Source organism: Panthera tigris, chromosome E3 (assembly GCF_018350195.1).
Source record: "Panthera tigris isolate Pti1 chromosome E3, P.tigris_Pti1_mat1.1, whole genome shotgun sequence".
NCBI classification, from domain to species: domain Eukaryota; kingdom Metazoa; phylum Chordata; class Mammalia; order Carnivora; family Felidae; genus Panthera; species Panthera tigris.
The window spans coordinates 3,825,624-3,843,931 of NC_056675.1; the positions used below are offsets into that span (position 1 = coordinate 3,825,624).

An 18,308-nucleotide genomic window follows, 5' to 3' on the forward strand; every position below is an offset into this window, starting at 1 on the left:
TGACGTACCTTCCTGGCCAAAATACCCATGAAGGAAACGTCTGTTGGGTTGTGGGAGAGCTAAGGGACGTGGAAGCGACATCAAACGGTTCAGACCGTGGCTTTTGCAAGAAGAAGATAACCGAATATTTTGAAATGGCCGCGGGTGGCCTTAGGCAGAACCGCGGGGGCGATGTTGACGTGACGGGACAGACCGCCCCCACCCCCACCCTGACGTGCTGGCGTTTAGACCGCATCCCCCACAATCAGCCCGGGAAACCGCGTCAGAATCCCCTCGTTCTGGTTTTAGGTTCGGAAATACAGACCTGGCGCCTGTGGGTCAGAGTCTTGGGAGTCTGCGGCCCGGCTGCGGGGTCTCCCCGCCTTTGCCGAGATGCCCAGCCCCTGCGCCCAGGTGTCTCTGGAAGAATGGGTCCCGGCCGGTCGGGCCGGTTTGCTGCCGGTCTCCCCCGTGAGGCGCAGGCAGCTTGGCCGTCAGAGCGGATGCCTGCCTGCGTCGCTGAGTCTTTCACGAGAAGCCGTCCTCCCCGGTGCAAGGCCCAGGCGTACCTGTGGGCTCGCAGCGGGCCCGTTCGCGGCCTCGCGTGGTCTCAGGACCTGTTTTGACCTGTGCTTAAATCTCGCTTTTTAAAAACTACTTGACTGAGAGGAAAAGGGGGCGTCGGCCGCGTCCATGGCAGTTTGGAGGTGTATTTGCTGCGTAAACGCGGGTACCGAGCCGGAAGTACGGCAGGAGGGGGCCGGCAGCCGGCTGGCGGTGGCCCGGCACCGTTGCCCCCGGGGCGACCCTGACCCGCGCCCGAGCTGTGACTCGCTTGGCGCGACGGCAACGCCTCTCTGAGACTGTGGCGCGCGCGTCGGGGGTGGGAGCTCACGTGTGCCGCCTCCAGCCCCCCCGCCGCACCCCCCGCTTTGCCCGAAGAGCCTTTTCTAAGCACTTGCCACCGGCGAGACTGCCGCGGGGGTGTGCGGGCAGCCTGCCCTCCTTTGGCCCTTTGGGTCTTCGCTTCTGTTTGTGACTTGTTGAGGGCCCGTCCGTCTAGAAGGCAGAGGGCGCGCTGGATGAGTGATGTCTGGATTTTAAAGGCAGACGTTTCTCGGAAGGAGGCCACCCTGGGTTCCTGTGACACGCGCGCGCGCGGGGGCACGCGGGGCTTGACTGGGATGCGCGAGGCTGGGTTTGCTTGCGCGCAGTCACCTGCCCGCAGGAGAACCGGGGCCCAAAGTCCGGCCCACGGTCCCGTTTCTCCGTGAGGCTCCCGCCAGCCTGGGGAGGGGGCCCTGCCACTTCTGTCACGCTTCGCAGCGTCTCGCAGCCGCAGCGTGGGCGTCTGTGTGTCAGCTCGCCGTGTGAACGGTGACCATGGCTTCTCAGTTTGCAGACGGGCGTTGTCTGCGAGCCAGTGAACCCCCCTCAGGTCCCCCTGCGGCCATCCCAGGGGACGGGAGGTGGCCCTGTGTGTCTGAAGCTCCGCTGGGGCCCCGTCGGGGTCTGTGTCTCTCTTCACACGTGCAGGGAAAGAAGAACCCGTATCCGCGTCAGCGAGTGTCCGTGACCGCGACAGAAAGAGGATTTCTGGTTCGCTCTGTGAACCCAGAGTGACGGACGGTGGGGGCTCCGTTACCTGGCGATCCAGAACCCTCCCCCCCCGACTCTCCGCCCTCCTCCGCATCTCGCCCGCGCTGACGTGTGCTCCCCCTTCCCTTACAGGTGCACCCTTCGGTTCCCTAGCACGGCCATCAAGATCCAGTTCACGTCGCTGTACCGTCAGGAGGAGGCCCCGGCGTCTCCCCTCCGGCCCCTCTACCCGCAGATCTCCCCTCTGAAGATTCACATTCCGGAGCCGGATCTCCGTAGCCTGGTCAGCCCCGTCCCTTCCCCGACCGGCACCATCAGGTGAGCGGCCTGCCCTGGCCTGTCCGCGGGCCGCGAGCCCTTGCCACGCGGTCCCCGCCACAGGACCAGGGTCCCTGCGCCCTGACAGTCTGTCTGGGAAAGAGCACGGTGACGCGGGTCACCCAGGTCTCCTACAGCATCCTGTGTCTCTCTGGAAAGCGGGGCGTGGCTGGAAATTTTGAAACTATTTTAAGTGCGTCCGAGGGACCTGACTCCTTACAGAACCCGTCTGGAGAATTCTCTCGTCTGGTGAGGGAGGAGTCACTGCCTCTTGACTCACTCTTTCAGGCGGCAGCCGTGTGGACTCACGGCTTGCGTGAAAACAGGCACGGGTGTGAGTTCTTTAAAGACTGAAAACGTTGCGAAGTCGCCTGTGCGTACCAGGATTGGAACTTTGTTTTTCTCGATTTTATTGGTGAGGTTTCAGGATTCTCGTCCGTGGCGCGGTGCACAGAGGACCCTCGGGGGGAGGCCGTGGGGGATCACGCACAGAGGGGCGGGGCGGGCTCTCGACTCCCTGTGCCACTCAGGTCCTGCCCTCTGCTGTGTCGTCACAAAGCCCAGTGAAAGACGTGTCTGAGGGTCACCGTTTAACACAGGTCGAATGAAGTACTTGGCTGCTTCATTAGGGACATTTTCAGCCAAACTCGCTTTCTTTTTCTTCTTCGCTGCGTGTGTGGCCCCAGAGGTGCAGTGACCCCCGTGTCCTCGGTGCCGTGCCTCGGCTCCCGCACCGGTACCTTCCCCCGCGGCCGCCGCCTTGGTGACCGTGTCAGCCCTGGGAGAGGCAGGTTGTGGCTTCGTCTTGCTGCGAAGATGGTTTTGCTTTCACAGGCCTCCCGGCGGGGTCTCGGATCCTCAGGGGTGCCTCTGAGCCACACTTTGCAAACCGCCACGGCACGGGCGGGCGCTCTGCCGTCCCGGCAGCCTTCCCTCACCACGCAGCCACACTCTGGCGGGCCTGGGTTCTGGAGCCGTGTGCCACTCGGCCTTCGTGTAAGAATCATGCCCTACTTGCGCCTTCCGTCTTCCTGCTGGGACGTGTCGGTCACGAGCTGGGAACCGTTTGCCCTGAGCTGGCGTTGAGCGTGTTGCCTGCAGGGCCAGCGAGCAGGTGTGTCTTTCTCTTACAGAGAGGATGGTAGGGGCAGCGTTGAACCTGGCCTGGCCTAGAACCCAAGGCTGGGACCTGAGTTCTGCTTCTGGCCGTGTATCCAGTCAGCGGGAGCAGCGGGGCGGGGGGGGGGGGGGGGGGGGGGGTCTCTGAGGCCAGATCTGCAGGCTCGGGAGAACCACGTGTGTGTTGGGTCCTGTGTTCAGCGCCGTCCACACCTGCCCCGTCTCAGCCTCGTCCTGCAGCTCTACAAGGAGGCTGCCTCTTTTTCCGCTCCTTCCAGCTTTCTAGAATGGCCCTATGGCCCCATTCTAAACCCCACCATTGGGCGCGTGATCTCGTTGTTCTTTCAGACAGCTCACTTGAGTTTAACCTAGAACGTGGGTTTTTTTCTTTAAAGTTGTTTTATTTTTGGGAGAGAGAGAGAGTGTATGAGCAGGGGAGGGCCAGAGAGAGAGAGGGAGAAAGAGAGAAAGTGAGACAGCCAACGGGGGAGGACAGAGGATCCAAAGCGGGCTCTGCGCTGACAGCAGCGAGCCCGAGGTGAGGCTTGAACTTTCGGACCGTGAGGTCATGACCTGATCCGAAGTCGGACACTTAACTGACTGAGCCCCCCGGGCGCCCCTAGAACGTGAGTTTTATGCTCCCACTACGAAAACGTTCCTACGCTGACTCGTATGTGTGTAGTTCATACCGAGATTTGAAAAGGTTACGGGCCGTGAAGTGACGTGGCCGCTTTGGGAAACAGACTGGCTCCGCCTCACAATGTACCACGTGACCTGGCGACTCGGTGGAGCGTGAGGTCCGGGCAGACACTGCACATGAGGGCTCAGGGCACCGTGAGTCATAATAGCCCCAACGGGAAGACGACGCTGCTGTCTGTCAGCTACGGGGTGGACGAGTACAACGAGGAGTGTCCTTACCGCGGAGCGTTACCTGGCCGCAAACGAGGAGCGAGGGACCGATAAGCTGGTATGACGCGGGTGGCCCGTGAAAACAGGCAGATGCAACCTTGGCAGGAGACGTCTGGAACGGACGGATCTGGAGAAAACGGGGGGCTGCCGGGGGCCTGCCACCCGTCCCGGGGGTCCTTTCTGGGGTGACAGAAGTGCTTTGGAATCGGAGAGCGGTGAGGATTGCGCAGCGTGGGAACACGCCGCGAACCACTGAATTGTACGCTCCGGACGGGCGAATTACGTCTCCCTGACGCTGATGCAGGGACGTAACACGGCTGACACCTCCACCCAGCTGCCCCCGACGCAGCGGTGGGCACGGCGGCCGAGGCTGTCTCGCGCCCACGCTGCTGGCAGCCGAGGGCTGGTCCCGCCGTGGGGTGGGGCCGCGGAGGGCCTTGGGCGCGGGGTTGTTGATAATCGGTTCACAAGCCAGCCAAATGGATGCTTTTGAAGGAAGAAAAATGTGCTGGTTTGTACCTGGAGGGCTTCAGAAAATAGATGTCTTTTCCAGTCGTGTTCCACATGAACGCAGTAGCCCCCCGGGGAAGCTATTCAAGCCCGCGCGCTGACTTTGCTTCTGTGTCAGAAGGGAGGTGGTCCCTCCCGGAGCAGTGGAGCGGTTAAGACAGGCTCCTGAGGGTCCTGGGCTGGGCCCCGGTGGCTGTGTCCCTACCCCCAGGAGAGACTGCTTCTCTTTTTCATCTGGCAGGATATTTGGGGGAGAAAGTAGTCACTTTGGGACTGGCCCTCTCCGTTTTGGCCTTTAAAGTATCACAGAAAGGATTTCTGTTTACATTCATTTATCTCAGCGCTGCGGAATCCAATCGAGTGTTTAGAAACCTCGGGGCCCTTGTGGTTTTGCTAGCCAAGATCCTGTTCAACTTTGGCCAGTGCCGGGGTGGAGCCTCATGTTTACAAACACCAGCCACCCTTCCCCTCCTCCCTGGGATGCCCCCTCCCTGCAGCTGCGGGGGCGGGGGGGGGGTAGGGGACGAGGCTGCGGCTGTCAGCCTGGGGCCCTGAGTGAGCAGCCGTCACAGCCCCCGTCCCTCCTGACAGCACAGCAGGAGGAGAGGTTCCTCTTCTCCTAGTTTGGTGTGCCTGTGTCCCCGCTCGCGCCATTGGCCTGTGTGCCTGGATCCCCGCCCGCCCGGGCCGCCTGGGGGCCTCTGTTTGGGTTGCTTTCCCCCCTGGACCTGGTTTCTCCAGCACCCTGCCCAGCCAGAGCCCCTGTCTCCTCCAAGGTTTTCCAAGTGGAGTGGTGAGAGGCAGTCCCTGTAGGAACGTTCTCGATTCTTGCTAATAAACAGCCCTGCCCCGCCCTCTGGACCCCGCCTGCCTTCCTTTCTGTTTGGCCTTTTTCTGCTTCCCTCCCCACCCCCCTGCTGGCTAGGGGGTGTGGTGCGCCTGTGGTTGGGTTTTTGCTTTGTTTTTAGGCGTTTGTTTGTGTTGTGTGGGGTGGTTTGTGTGTGTGTGTGTGTGTTTTTTTTTTTTGTGTGCTGATGTACTCCACCCAGAAAATGAATGAAGCTCTTTGAAATAAATTCTGCTGTCTTCAGCAACATTTTATTGACTTTTTTTTCTGCTTTGCAAAGAAGTGGTGTTTTCAGGAGAAATTGGTTAATCATTTTCTGGGTTTTACAAAGCGAGAGACCAGTCTAAAAAAGGCTCTCAGAGTTGAGTTTTGGGGAACGTGCCGACCAGAAGCCAGAGAAAAGGCAGCGCAGGAGGAGAGGGGCTAGTCTTCGCCGAGAGCCAGCCTCAGGAGCTGTCCCTTTAAGAAGGCGCTTCTTGAACTTTTGCAAGGTCGAGATGGAAACCAGAGCAGTTTGTTTTGTGGAGTCTGGCGGAGTCTAAGCTGCCGGTTTCAGAACGAAACCACCTTTAACCGTGGTCTTCGATCGCCAGTCCACCTCGTCACTGGATAGAGCTCGGCCGCTCTCCGTCCTGGGAGAAAGGCAGACTCGTGCCCTTCCTTGGGGTGACGTTTCCTGCGTCAGGGTCACGGTCAGTCACGGCTTGTCGCCACAGCCTTTGCACGTGCTCCGGCACGACCTGCGGGTGAGTGTGGCTCTCCACTCAGGCCAGCAGGGATCCTGGCCCGCCGGTCGGGGAGCCCTGTCCCCTGTGGCCCATCTGGAGGCCACTTGACCTCCGAGCACCTGTACCTGTGGACCTCACACCCCCACCTTTCCCTGTCTGAAAACTCCAGGGAGATAAAACTGGTTCATCCACACAGAAAGGTGGGCCCTCCCCGTACTTTATGTTTTCCCTTCGGCCGAAATCCGGGCCAGGGTGTGTTCGGGCTCCAACATGTCGAGAGAAAGTTCTTGTCTTTCCCAGGGTGGCCGTTGCCCGGTTCTCAGGGGGGGCCCTTTGAAGGTTCACGCTTAATCCCGGCCCCAGCCGGCTGTGTGCATAAAGGCTGGCTGTGTGCGTAAGGGCCGTGTGCATAAGCGGCCTGCTGTGCTGCTGTTCCCGCGGGCACGTGACCTGGGGACAGGGCCCTGCCCAGGCCTCGCACGCTGGGAAGCAGGAAGCGGGAAGGAGCCGGAGGCCTGCAGCTGAGGGGGACGTGGGGGTGGCCTCCCCGCAAGGTCCGCTCGAGCCGGGCCGCCCCTGGGACGTGCACACCTGGTTAAGTCCCGGCCGAGGAGCAACTCGGGCCGGTTCGCGGACTGGGCACCGGGGCAAAACGCGCTGCAGAAACCAGGCGGGCCCTTGAAGTCGCTTCCCAGGACTTCACAGCGTTGCGTTTACCTGAATCGATAAGACAGGTCTCAGAAGCTGGCCTCTGGATTTTCTTCGCCGGTTCTTTCCCTTCTTGCAGGTGACAGCAATGCCGTTAAGCGTCACGCGGAGCTCAGACATCCCGGGGAGCGCAGCTTCCCCGCACCGGCGTTCCTGGGACGGGGGCGCGGCGTGCACCCGCTCCAGACGTTCTCATGGGGGCTGCTGGCGGTCGGTGCCCCCCACGAAGGCCCCGTGCGGCCCAGTGTCCTCCGCACGACCCTTTCCCCTCTCGCGCAGGGTCTTGGGAGCCTTTCCGCGTCGCCACACCGCAGGGGCCGCACGAGTGTTTTGTGAGTTCCCTCCCGGGCGACATCCGAGCCCTTTCCGGTGTCCTCCTCTCAGGGGCCATGCCCGGTGGTCTCGCTTTCCGAGTCAGCTGCGCATCTTACGCTGAGGCAGTGAATTTCTCAGATTTGGTCATTTTGTTTAAGGTACGCTGTTTGGGGTGCCTGGGGGGCTCAGTTGGTTGAGCATCTGACTTTTTTTTTTAACGTTTATTCATTTCTGAGAGGGTGGGGGAGGGTGGGGCAGAGGGATGGAACCCCAAGCAGGCTCCACACTGTCGGCACGGAGTCTGATGCAGGACTCGAACTCGTGAACCGGAGCCGAAGTCGGACGCTTCTCTGACTGAGTCGTCCAGCGCCCCGGTTGAGCGTCTGACTCTTGATTTCAGCTCAGGTCATGAGCCCAGGGTCGTGAGATCGAGCCCCACGTCAGGCTCCGTGCTGAGCGTGGAACCTGCCTAATAAGATTCCCTCTCTGCCTCTCTCTCTGCTCCTCTCCTGCTTGAGTGCACACCATCTCTCTCTCTAAAAAAAAAAAAAAAGTGAAATAAAATAGGCTCTTCAAGAGTCACGAGCCACAAGATTTTAAGAACAGTAATGAAAACAGGAACTGTTACCGACGCTCACGCCAGGCGTGCTGAGGGTTGGACGTGCGTCTGCCCTTCGTGTCCACCGTGACGCTGGGAGACCCAGGCGCTGCCGTCCCCGCTCACAGTTCAGAAACCGAGGCCCAGCAGACTGTGTACGGCGGGCGAGCATGGTGTTTGGCTGGTGCCCGCAGGGGTGGTGCCGGCACTAACTGATTTCCCTTAAGCTTTCAAAAAGACGGTTTTTATCCGGGGAGGACGTGAGGTGGCAGACGAACTGAAACGTTCCGCACGTGGTGACAGGAGCACTGGCCTGGCCTGGCCCACTGCGGTGGCACCGTCGTGGCCGTCCTGCCCCCACCCCGAGCGCCCTGCCGGTTTGCTTACCTCTGCGCGGTCCGCGACGCGGCTCTCTTGGCTTCTCGGGTTTCGGCGTGTGCCGCGTTGACCTCCTAGCTGGAAATCGGGGTTCTGTCGTGCCTGCCCGCCCCGTGCTCCCGAGAAGATGGCACCAGGGCTGTGGGTGCAGTGGGCAGCGGTGCTTTCTGAGTGGGCCGGTGGCAGTCCCAGCCCCCACCGTGCCCTGTCTGGGCGTTGGCGGTTCTGCCGGGAGTTTGTGTCTGGTGCTGTCTCCACGTCCCTGTGCCCAGCACGGCCACCCTCTGCCCCGCGCGGCCCTCACACCTGCCGGGTTCTTCCTCAGGAGCCTGGGCTCCCTCCGCCTGGACCCAGCCTGGGGCACCTCTGACCTTGACTCCCTGTGCCCAGCAGGTCTCCCCAACCTGCTCCTTGCTTTTAGTGGAGAACGTCCCCCAGTTGCTTCCTGGGAAGGGGTACAGGACAAGTAAATGTAGGAAATCATCGTTTTTCTTGGTTGCACTATGTGGAGAATTCTCAGTGGGACACATTCTTCCCTCGGAATTTAAAGTCATTTCTGGCTTTGAGTGTCGCTGTTAACGAGTCCGGTGCCCCTCTGGATGCTGACCCTTTTGGACCTGCCGTTTGCCCTCTGAGCGCAAGACTCCGTGGGTCCGTGACGACCTTACTGTTGCCAGGGGGCCTCCGCTTGTGTCCTTACCCCCTCTCCCGCCTCTCCCGCCAGCTTCCTGGAAGGCTCTCCCCTCCCATCCTTTATTGAACTTCCTTTTATCCTCTTTTTAAGATTTTAAGAGCGTTTCCTTGCCCCTCAAAAGTGCCTTAGCAGCCTTCCCACCGCTCATAAATGCGGTCTGTGCCTTTCTGGGGATGAGGTCAAGGCCACACTCCACATCCTTCCATGTGCGGACTTCCTGGGCTGGCCTCCTGTCCGATTGGTCTTTCTCAGCTTGAATTCTTATCGCCACAGTAAGATGCACTTTCCCATCAGGCTGTTCCTTCTTTTCCAGTATTTGTAAACATAGGACGCAGTGTCATCGGCAGCTGTGACCTGCGTGGTCACAGAGGTCCCGTTCCAGGCCTGGGCTGTCAGAGCCAGTCTGGGTTTGCCCTGGCGAGACAGTGGTCCCAGTCCAGGGTGGCCGCCACTCAGCACCTTAAGTCTCTCTCGCCTGAAACAAAAATGTGACTCAGGAGCACTTTTCCCATAAGAGGGGGGTCGGTGAGCAGTGGACTGAAATGCACGTTCAGCTTCGTTTCCACCTTTAATCTCGGGTCGGGAACAACAGACACTTGTTTTACGTGACGCCTGGTAGGTCACGGCTGCTGGGACTCCGCTGCTGCTCTCCGGTGCTCAAATTCAGATGTCCCGTGTTCCTGGGCAGTTGGGGACACCCCCCCCCCCCCGCCCCACCAAGGGAGCAGTTCTTTGCTGAAGTCTGGCATCCGAAGAGGGCCCCACCGTGTCCTCTCTGTCCCGTCCCCTCTAGAGATACACAAGTGCGTTTGTACTTTAAGAACTTTTTCCAGGGCCCCTGGCTGGCTCAGTCGTAGAGCACGCGACTCTTGATCTGGGGGTCATGAGTTCAAGTCCCACGTTGGGCCTGGAGCCTACTTAAAAAAGAAGAAGAAGAAGAAGAAGGAGAATGCTTTCCAGATTTTGCTAGTAGTCAGGGAGATTTTCAGTGGGGTCGGCTCCAGCTCTGGTATGGGACTCTGAATGTCTGGGTGGGTTTCCCCAGGGCGGGAGCCTGGCTTTAAGCCCAGGCCCCCAGGCCCCCACCCCACACCTGCCCCTCTGAGGCCTGTCCTTGAACTGAACTTTGCTCTGCCTGAGGCCTCCCTAAGCTCACGTGGCCTCTCTCTGTCGTCCTTCCCTTCAGATGGCAGTGTGAGATCAGGGCGGCCGGGTACCAGGCACAGCCCTCTCGGCCGAGGCGGCCTGCGGGGACAGCTGATTGGGGCTCACAGAGAAGAGCTAGCTGCTCTGAGGCCGCAGGGCTGTACGCACAAACACACGTCCGCCTGGGACGGGCCTGCTGGGCAGCTCTGGGCCCAAACCTGCCCCTCTGCGTGCCCCCAGGAGCACTGGCCAGCACGAGCCGCCGGGTGCCGTAGAAAGTGCTAGGGGGCCGCCCCCACTTCTCCTTTTCGTGGGCCTGCTTTTGCTACCCTATACGTCACTTCCATTTGCAATCTCTCTTTGGTGAACGACAGACAGCCTTTTCTCTGAGTTCAGTGAGTTCAATGCAAGTTTTCTATAGTCTTTTACAAAACGGTGACTTGGGACGGGCGGCGGGAGCCCGTGTGCCTAAGCCCACGGGCCGCTGTGTGTCCTTTCCGCTGTGAGGGCGGCACGCGGTTATGGGTCCACCAGCCACCCGGCCAGGTGTGAATCCGTGTCCGGGAGGTATGTTTCCAGGTCTCGTCCCTCGTGCTCTGGAGGAAGGTTCACCGTTTGGCTTTATTTGCGTTCAGGTCCAGACGGGGCGTGGAGCGTGTCTGGGAATGATGCGGGGTTGATGGGGCTGCCTTTGGCGGGTGCCTTCTGTGCTGCCGCACCGTTTGGCAGAGTGCAGGGCAGAACCTTCGGGAAAAGTCCTCACGTCAGGGTTGCATGACCGCTGAACCACCGCCTGGTGCCACGTGCGGTGACTGTATTTGAGCAGCTGGGTTTCGAGTACGTGAACGTGGCACCAGTGACCTCCTTTGTCTTCCCCTCATGCCTCATGTTGTAAGTTTGGGGTTTGTGTATTTGGTTCCAAATTCAATTAAGAAAAAGTTGCTTTTTTTTAATTGTTTCCTGCCTTTACCAAAGGGAGACAGACCCATAAGCCGGTGGTTGCCGTCCTGCGCCCGGGGGAGGAGGAAGGTTCTGGACACTGAGGGGCAGGACACTCGGGCAGGGAAATGGGGCAGAGCACATGGTGTGTGTTCAGAAAACTGGGGCCTTCTGGATGGTTCCTACTGGGGTACTGGCTTTGCAGGAGCTCTCCTGAAGCCGGGGGCCCGTCCGTGGTCTGGTCAGGTCCCAGCAGGGGCACCTTTACCTGGGCTTGTCACCCACTCCCAGTGTCATTCGTTGCCTCTGAAAATTTTATGACAGAACTGGTTTTCAAAATGAGAATGTTGTTTTAGTTTGATAACCAAAGTCTACCTTGTTCACGAGACCAGAGCCCGCCGGTGAGCCGGGCCGGGCGGGCTCCAGCAAGGAAGCGGCCGGGGGCCCTGCAAGCCACTCGGGACCCGCCGGGAACGAGAGTGGCCTTGGGCCATAGGTGGTTCCACTCACAGCCAACGTGAGTGACAGAGGTCGAAGCCGTGGCCGCGGCTCCGGAGGAACTGGGGAGGGCCCGACCCAGAGGTGCTCACGCCCTCTCTGAACGCCACGGCTCCCCAGCCTTTGCCCACAGCGCCCCCGTGTGGGCCCGTGAGCGCCCGACAGCAGCCACGGGCAGGGTCCGCCCGGCTGTCTGCAGTGGGGATGGGAGCCACCCGGTGGCCGTCCCGGAAACCTGCCTATCAGGGCCCACAGCTGCCCACCGCAAGCAGAAACTGCTGCTACGCTGGCTGTGCGTGGACACGAACTGTCTCCAGTCACACTTGGTCCAGCCTTTATCAAAGGGGAGGTGCCGTGTCACATGACGTAGAGAAGAAGGGGGTCAGAGTTTCTGTCCCCCTGCGTCACCCAGGTAGGTCCTGAGATCCTGCACCGCCAGTCGTCCTTTTCGGGGTCAAGAACTTAGGACGTGTCATTTCTCTCCGCAGCGTTCCCAACTCCTGCCCGGCCAGTCCACGCGGAGCGGGGTCCTCCGGCTACCGCTTTGTTCAGAACGTGACCTCAGACCTGCAGCTGGCCGCAGAGTTTGCCGCGAAGGCCGCCTCAGAGCAGCAGGCGGACGCGTCCGGAGGGGACAGCCCTAAGGTCTCGGGACTCACGGCGCATGTGGCCGCGCGGCGGCCGGGCGTGGGGCACGGAGCGGGCGCGGAGGCGCCCTCGTGAACGCGAGGCGCCCCCGGGGGGGACGGGACGCTGCGGGAATAGCCCGCTTCCTGGCGGCACGTTTGGGCACCGCGGGAGCTGCTCTCTCCCGCCCTGCACCCCCTTACTGTTCGCCCTCGTCCCGTCTGCCCGTGACGGGATGGCTTCGGGGTGTTAACTTAATTAGTCTTTGAGGAAAAATGACAAGTTTTTCCTTACAGCTGTGTATCTTGGCTCATTCCCGTCTGATACCTGTTTTGAAATCCTTTTGTAGAGGAAGTGAGAGACTTCTGCGTCTTCCCCGCGTGGGGCAGGCGCGGGGCACTGCTCGCTCGTCGGGGAAGCGGGTGGCGGTCGCTGGGACGGGGCTAGGCGGGCACGCCGTAGCCGTCGGTCCGTGTGGGAAGGGCGCCCTGCCGGAGGGGCCGTGGGCGGCCGGGGCGTGGACGCCCTTCTGGAGCCGCCCACGCGCTGACCACGTGCGGCCTGTCTCCTCAGGACGAGTCGAAGCCCCCGTACTCCTACGCTCAGCTGATCGTGCAGGCCATCTCGTCAGCGCAGGACAGGCAGCTAACACTAAGCGGCATCTACGCCCACATCACCAAGCATTACCCTTACTACCGGACGGCTGACAAAGGCTGGCAGGTGAGGCCTCGAGCCCGAGAAGCCGGGCTCTGGGTCCGCTGCCCCGGAACAAGGGCACCCACGGGCGGGTCGTGTTCTGAAAGCCCGAAAGCGGTACAGGGGCGTCCTCGTCGGTGACCTGTGGTCTGTCTCCAATGAGCCACAGCCCCTGGGAGTCAAAATAGTCTCCTGTCCCTCCAGCGGCCAGAGCAGGGAGGGGCGATACGTATGCCTTGTTACGTTTTCACGCTGACCGCCCCTCGTAGTCCCAGGCTACTTTGGAAATGGGCGCACACGTGGGCCCAGACGGCGGCCCGCGTGCACGGGGACCGTCAGACCTAACTTAGCTGTGTCTCTCACTTGTTTTGCCCACGGTCGCTGTTTCCCGCTGGCTACTTGGTTTAGTACAGGTTTCAAACTTGACATACTCCTGGCCAATGGCTTGTCTGTTTCACTTTTTCTGGAAAGAATGCTGTGCTCGATTTTGATAGAAAAAAAACTACCACCGTGCCTTTGCCCTTGCCAGTAAAACACACTTACCTTGCCGGCCTGTGGAGCGCCCTCGCTGGCATCACCTCCGGGCCGTCCCATCATCTTTGGTCTCGTGTCTGTTGCGTTCAGATACGGAGTTTGTTTTGCCGCGTGCTAACTGGCGAATGTCTCTGCTTGTCCACAGAATTCAATCCGACACAACCTCTCTTTGAACCGCTACTTTATTAAAGTCCCTCGTTCCCAGGAGGAGCCCGGGAAGGGGTCTTTTTGGCGAATAGACCCCGCCTCAGAAGCGAAGCTCGTGGAACAGGCATTCCGGAAACGGAGGCAGAGGGGCGTCTCCTGCTTCCGCACGCCCTTCGGGCCGCTGTCATCCAGGTAAGCCTCCGGGCCGCCCCTCGGTCAGGGGCCGGCTTCCACAGACGGCTCGTCACAGTAGCGTCTTGGGTACTTTAAACCTGTCACCTGTATTTCTCGAGCAAGACTGTCTGAGGACCGGTGAGGTCTGTAACAGCAGAGTAAGTGGACAGCTCGCTGCCCCTCTGACCTGTCAGCTCTCAGCAGCCAACGCTGTGACCGAAGTAGAAATTGGAACAAAGGCGATGGTCACGTTGGTGAGGTCGGAATTCGGGACGTTTGAACGGAGCTCAGATTTTCCGGATCCCACGTTGCTTGGTGGGAACGTGGAGAGAAATTCTGTGAGAGTGACAAGGGTTAGTTTGTGGGGAGAGTACCACAGGCCCGGCCACAGAAACGTCAGCCGCCCTTGTCCCACGCTTCCGCGGCCAGAGGCCACGGGGGCGGCCGGTCGCGTCCTCTCCTCCAGGCCTGTCCCGGCTTCCGGGGCTTGCTGGCCACGACCGGTGCCCCCCAGGCTTGTGGGAGCATCACCCCGACCTCCTCCTGCATCATCCCGCCCTGTTCTCCCCGGGCGCGTGCGTCTAGAGTGCCCCTTTGAGGGCTCCGGTCACTGAGCTGGGGACCATCGTAGTGACTTCATCCAACTCCGTCACTTTTGTAAAGAGTTGACTCCAAGCAAGGCCCCCTTCTGAGGCACTGGTGGCTTCTGGGGACACAGTTCAAACCCTAGCGGTGACCAGCACTACGTTTCACTTGTAGATGAGCCTGTCCGCCAGCTGGGGCAGTGGTTACGGGGCTGGCCTTTTGCGCCCAGCACTGCCCGGAAACCCCGATAAGGAGTGTCTGTGGGAGGGCGTGGGGCGGGCCTGCCCCAGGGTCACCCTGGGAGTTGGGGACGCCATCTCGTGACGCGGCACAGGGGAGTGGCAGGCGGGAAACCCTCAGGCCGGGAGGGCAGCCCAGCACGGCCTCCGCGTGAGCTGTGTGTTACGGAGAGGGGGGCCTCTCGTGGCTGCAGAGCCCGGGTGGCCGAGGAGGGAGGCAGTGGGTGTGTTTGTGCTGGGTGGGAGGCGGGCAGGAAGCAGGGTGCGCTTGGTGCAGGGTAAGGTCCTGCTAGTGAGGGCTGACGACCGTCGAAGCCTCGGGGACTGGGAGGGACCCAGGCCGACCACCAGTTGGAGCATGGGAATGAGCAGACGGGGTCCAGGCCTGGGTTGGAGTCAGACGAGCCAGCTGGCAGGTGGGAGAAGCAAGGAAGACTGGGGGCCCAGGGGGGCGGACAGGGTGCCAGGTCTGTGCCCGGGGAGACCAGGGTGCCGTTCACGAGGGAGTTTATGGTGATAAATGAATGCAGAGTGAAGGCCGCCATGTCCCCCAGCTGCACCCAGGCAGTCCCATCGTCCTGCCTCTGAGGGTTTGTGTTGACCCTGTGACTCAGCTCGCGGGACGTGAGTCCCCGTGCTGCGTAGCCGGTCCTGGGCCAGCCTCACTGGCAGGAGCCGGACGGGATCTCCGTTTTCGAACCAAGAGAACGGTGGCGGAGGGAGCGGCCTTTCCTGCGAGATGAATAGCCTGTAGGTGTGTCCTCTGTCCTGGTGGGGGCTTTGTGCCCATCCCAGCAGAGCTCGTGATTTTAACACGAACACCGAGCCACTTTTGCGGAAGCCTGGCGGGTCCCTTTCAGGAAGTAAATGCTCTGGAGCGTGGCTTTTGCTGGGAAGCCACGAATAACGCGGCGTCCTCCCGTTCGCTGGGTTCAGGGCCCGGTTGCCTTTCCGTGTATCGGACAGCATCGTTGCTGGTGTTGGAAACTCTCCGCAAGAGCAGAAGAGCGTCAGGAAAAGCTGGCGCAGGTGACGTGTGAGACGCGGATGCGCCGGCGTTCACGTTCAGGTGCCGTCTTGGTTCCTCGCCCGCGGGCTTACCGCCGCGCTCCGTTCTCTCGTTGCTTCCCTAGGAGTGCTCCAGCCTCGCCCACCCACCCTGGGCTGATGTCCCCTCGCTCCAGCGGCCTGCAGACCCCAGAGTGCCTGTCTCGAGAGGGCTCGCCCGTGCCGCACGACCCTGACTTCGGGTCAAAGTTAGCTTCCGTTCCAGAGTATCGGTATTCCCAAAGCGCACCCGGTAAGAGCGGTTTGGGGCCTTTACGCGACGTGGCGGAAGCGGGCCTCGCGTGCGCAGGCTCAGCGGCCGTGCTCCTGCTCCGTGCAGGTTCTCCCGTCAGCGCCCAGCCGGTGATCATGACCGTGCCTCCCCGACCGCCCAGCCTGGTGGCCAAGCCCGTCGCCTACATGCCCGCGTCCATAGTGACAGCGCAGCAGCCCTCCGGCCACGCCATCCACGTCGTGCAGCAGGCTCCCCCTGTCACCATGCTCAGGGTGGTCACCACGTCCGCCAGCTCCGCCAACGGGTACATCCTCGCCGGCCAGGCCTCGGCAGGAGCCGCCCACGAAGCGGCGGGCACAGCCGTGCTGGACCTGGGAAGCGAGACAAGAGGTGAGGCAGTCGTGTGGTCCCCGGGCCGGGCTGGTGCCCGGAAGGTCGCCCGTCAGCCTGGGCTACGAGGCTGAAGGCCCACGTGCTGGAGACACGCGCTCCCTCCGGGGGCCGAGGGTTCTCAGGCTGCTCCTCCTTGTCTCCCTGCTGCGGGTTTCTTGGGGAGCGCGTCCTTGTAAATCCGTGCTGTTTACCCTCCTCGGCGGTCGTGCCTTCGGGTGTACGCGACCCCGAGGAAACGGTGCGGGGCTGTGGGGCTTGAGGCCGTGGCCGGGGTGGGGGGGTGGGGGGAAGCATTGCTCAGGGGCCCCCGGTGGGGAGTCCTTGGAAGTCGCTTAAAAACCGCTACAGGTTCCTACGGGAGGCACGTCGGGCCCAAGGAATAACGGGTGCTCGCGAATGCAGCCCGTGGCACGGAAGATGCTGGCGGGAGCCTGACTCCGGGGCCTCCTTCTCGCGGCCCCCACGCCTGTCGATCGCGTCATAACGACAAAGGCGTTTTGGGGAAGGAAGTCTGTGACTCCAGATGCAAACCTTTTCGTTCCAGATGATACTGTCCCTTCGTCTGTTTTTATGTTTCGGGTTGGTTAAAGTTCAGGCTCCGGCAGTGTTTTCCTAAAACCCTATTCATCGTTTTTCTCGTTTCAAATGTATTTCGTCGGTAGGATTTTTTTTTGAGAAAAGTGTTTTCCCCAGCGCCGATGCCTTAAAGCCGCAGTCCAATCCCCCCGTAAACAGACTTCCTGCCACGGCTCGCGTGGGCATGGGCGTGGGCCGCCGTGGCGGGCCCGCGGGGTTCGCACACACTGTATTCCCGCAGGCCTGGAGGAGAAGCCCACCATCGCCTTCGCCACCATCCCCGCCGCTAGCCGCGTCATCCAGACGGTAGCCAGTCAGATGGCCCCGGGGGTCCCCGGCCACACGGTCACCATCCTGCAGCCAGCCACTCCGGTGACCATCGGGCAGCACCACCTACCGGTCCGGGCCGTCACTCAGAACGGGAAGCACGCGGTCCCCACCAACAGTTTAGCCGGCAGCACTTACGGTGAGGCCCTGCCCGGCCCCTGCCCCTCTGCGCCCGGTCGCTCTGCGCGGAGCGCCTGCCGTGCAAAAACGTCCGGTCGATCCCTCTGTGCCCTCGGCGCGGGGGGCTTGCCGGTCAGGCCGGGGCCGGCGCCCTGCCGAAGGCAGAGTCCTCACGGCCCAGCGCTCACACCCGTGGGGTCGGAAAATAGCCGGAGGTGGGCGGTGAGTCCCGGAGGGAACTGAAGCAGGGGTGCAGCTGCAGGGAGGGGGCGGGGGCCCCGGGCGTCCGCAGAGATCAGCAAGAGGAGGGCCCCCAGGCGAGAGCAGGGTCAGGTCGGGGAGGGCGCGGCCCTCGAGGCCCAGCCGGCGAGGGGCCGGGACCCGGGTGCCCACGTGGTCGGCCTGGCCCTCTCGCAGCGGCTCCCCGTGTGCCGCCCTCAGCCGTTCGCCAACGCGCACCTCTCTTTCCTCCGCTCCCAGCCCTCACCAGCCCCCTACAACTCCTGGCGGCCCAGGCGAGCTCATCCACACCGGTGGTGGTCACGCGGGTGTGCGAGGTGGGGCCCGAGGAGCCGGCGGCGGCCGCGGCCACCACCGCCACCGCCCCGGCCACCGCTGCCTCCGCCGCCTCTTCCACCGGGGAGCCCGAGGTCAAAAGGTCGCGCGTAGAGGAGCCCAGTGGGACTGTGACCGCGCAGGCCGGGGTGATCACGGCCGCCGGCCCGCAGGGACCCGGAACCGGGGAGTGACGACGCCTGCCTACGGGCCGAGTGGGACGCTCGCCATAAGGGATTCTGGAGCCAGGCCCTGACCGCCGACCCCCTGCCACTTGCGGACCGCGACAAGAAGGCTCCACGGTGACCTGCGCACGTGCCAAACGGACAGGACGGTCTTGGCCTCCACCCGCACCTGGACGCACTCGTCCTCCCTGTTCTGTCTCCTGCCCCTGCTGTGGTTTAAAACAAAACACATAAACAAGTTCAGACCGCTGATTGTATGATTCGGGAATTGTTTGTTTTTATTTCCTTCTCTCCTGCACCGTCTTCTCTCCTGGGCCCGTGGCCGAGGGCGTGGGGGACGAGGCCGCGGCCCGGCGCCTGGAGGAACGGATCACGGGCAGACTTAGCCGCGAGCAGAGGCGAGGCTGCCGGAGCACCCGTGGCCCCCGGAGGCCCAGACGGAGGCCGTCGTGCGAGGGAGGGGACGGCAGCGGCACGGGTCCTCTCTGCGGCGGATTGGGAGTGCGCAGGAGAAAGGCAGGCGCTGCCAGAGCCCGGAGCGTCCCGTGGGGTTTTCTCCCTAAAGTAGCGACACAGAAAGCAC

The 18,308-nt window shown here is 61.9% G+C and overlaps 1 protein-coding gene across 1 annotated transcript in view; it reads left to right on the forward strand.

The window, feature by feature from the left end:
* Positions 1-17,982, forward strand: part of FOXK1 (forkhead box K1) — a 63,164-nt gene extending 45,182 nt beyond the window's left edge. Inside the window, exons 2-9 of the mRNA XM_042972315.1 lie at positions 1,711-1,896; positions 11,774-11,930; positions 12,486-12,632; positions 13,288-13,481; positions 15,421-15,587; positions 15,675-15,959; positions 16,780-17,004; positions 17,466-17,982. Of these exons, the coding sequence (XP_042828249.1) occupies positions 1,711-1,896; positions 11,774-11,930; positions 12,486-12,632; positions 13,288-13,481; positions 15,421-15,587; positions 15,675-15,959; positions 16,780-17,004; positions 17,466-17,734 (1,630 nt within the window). The 3' untranslated portion in view covers positions 17,735-17,982. The remainder of the gene's footprint in view (positions 1-1,710; positions 1,897-11,773; positions 11,931-12,485; positions 12,633-13,287; positions 13,482-15,420; positions 15,588-15,674; positions 15,960-16,779; positions 17,005-17,465) is intronic.
* The last annotated feature ends 326 nt before the right edge of the window (positions 17,983-18,308 follow it).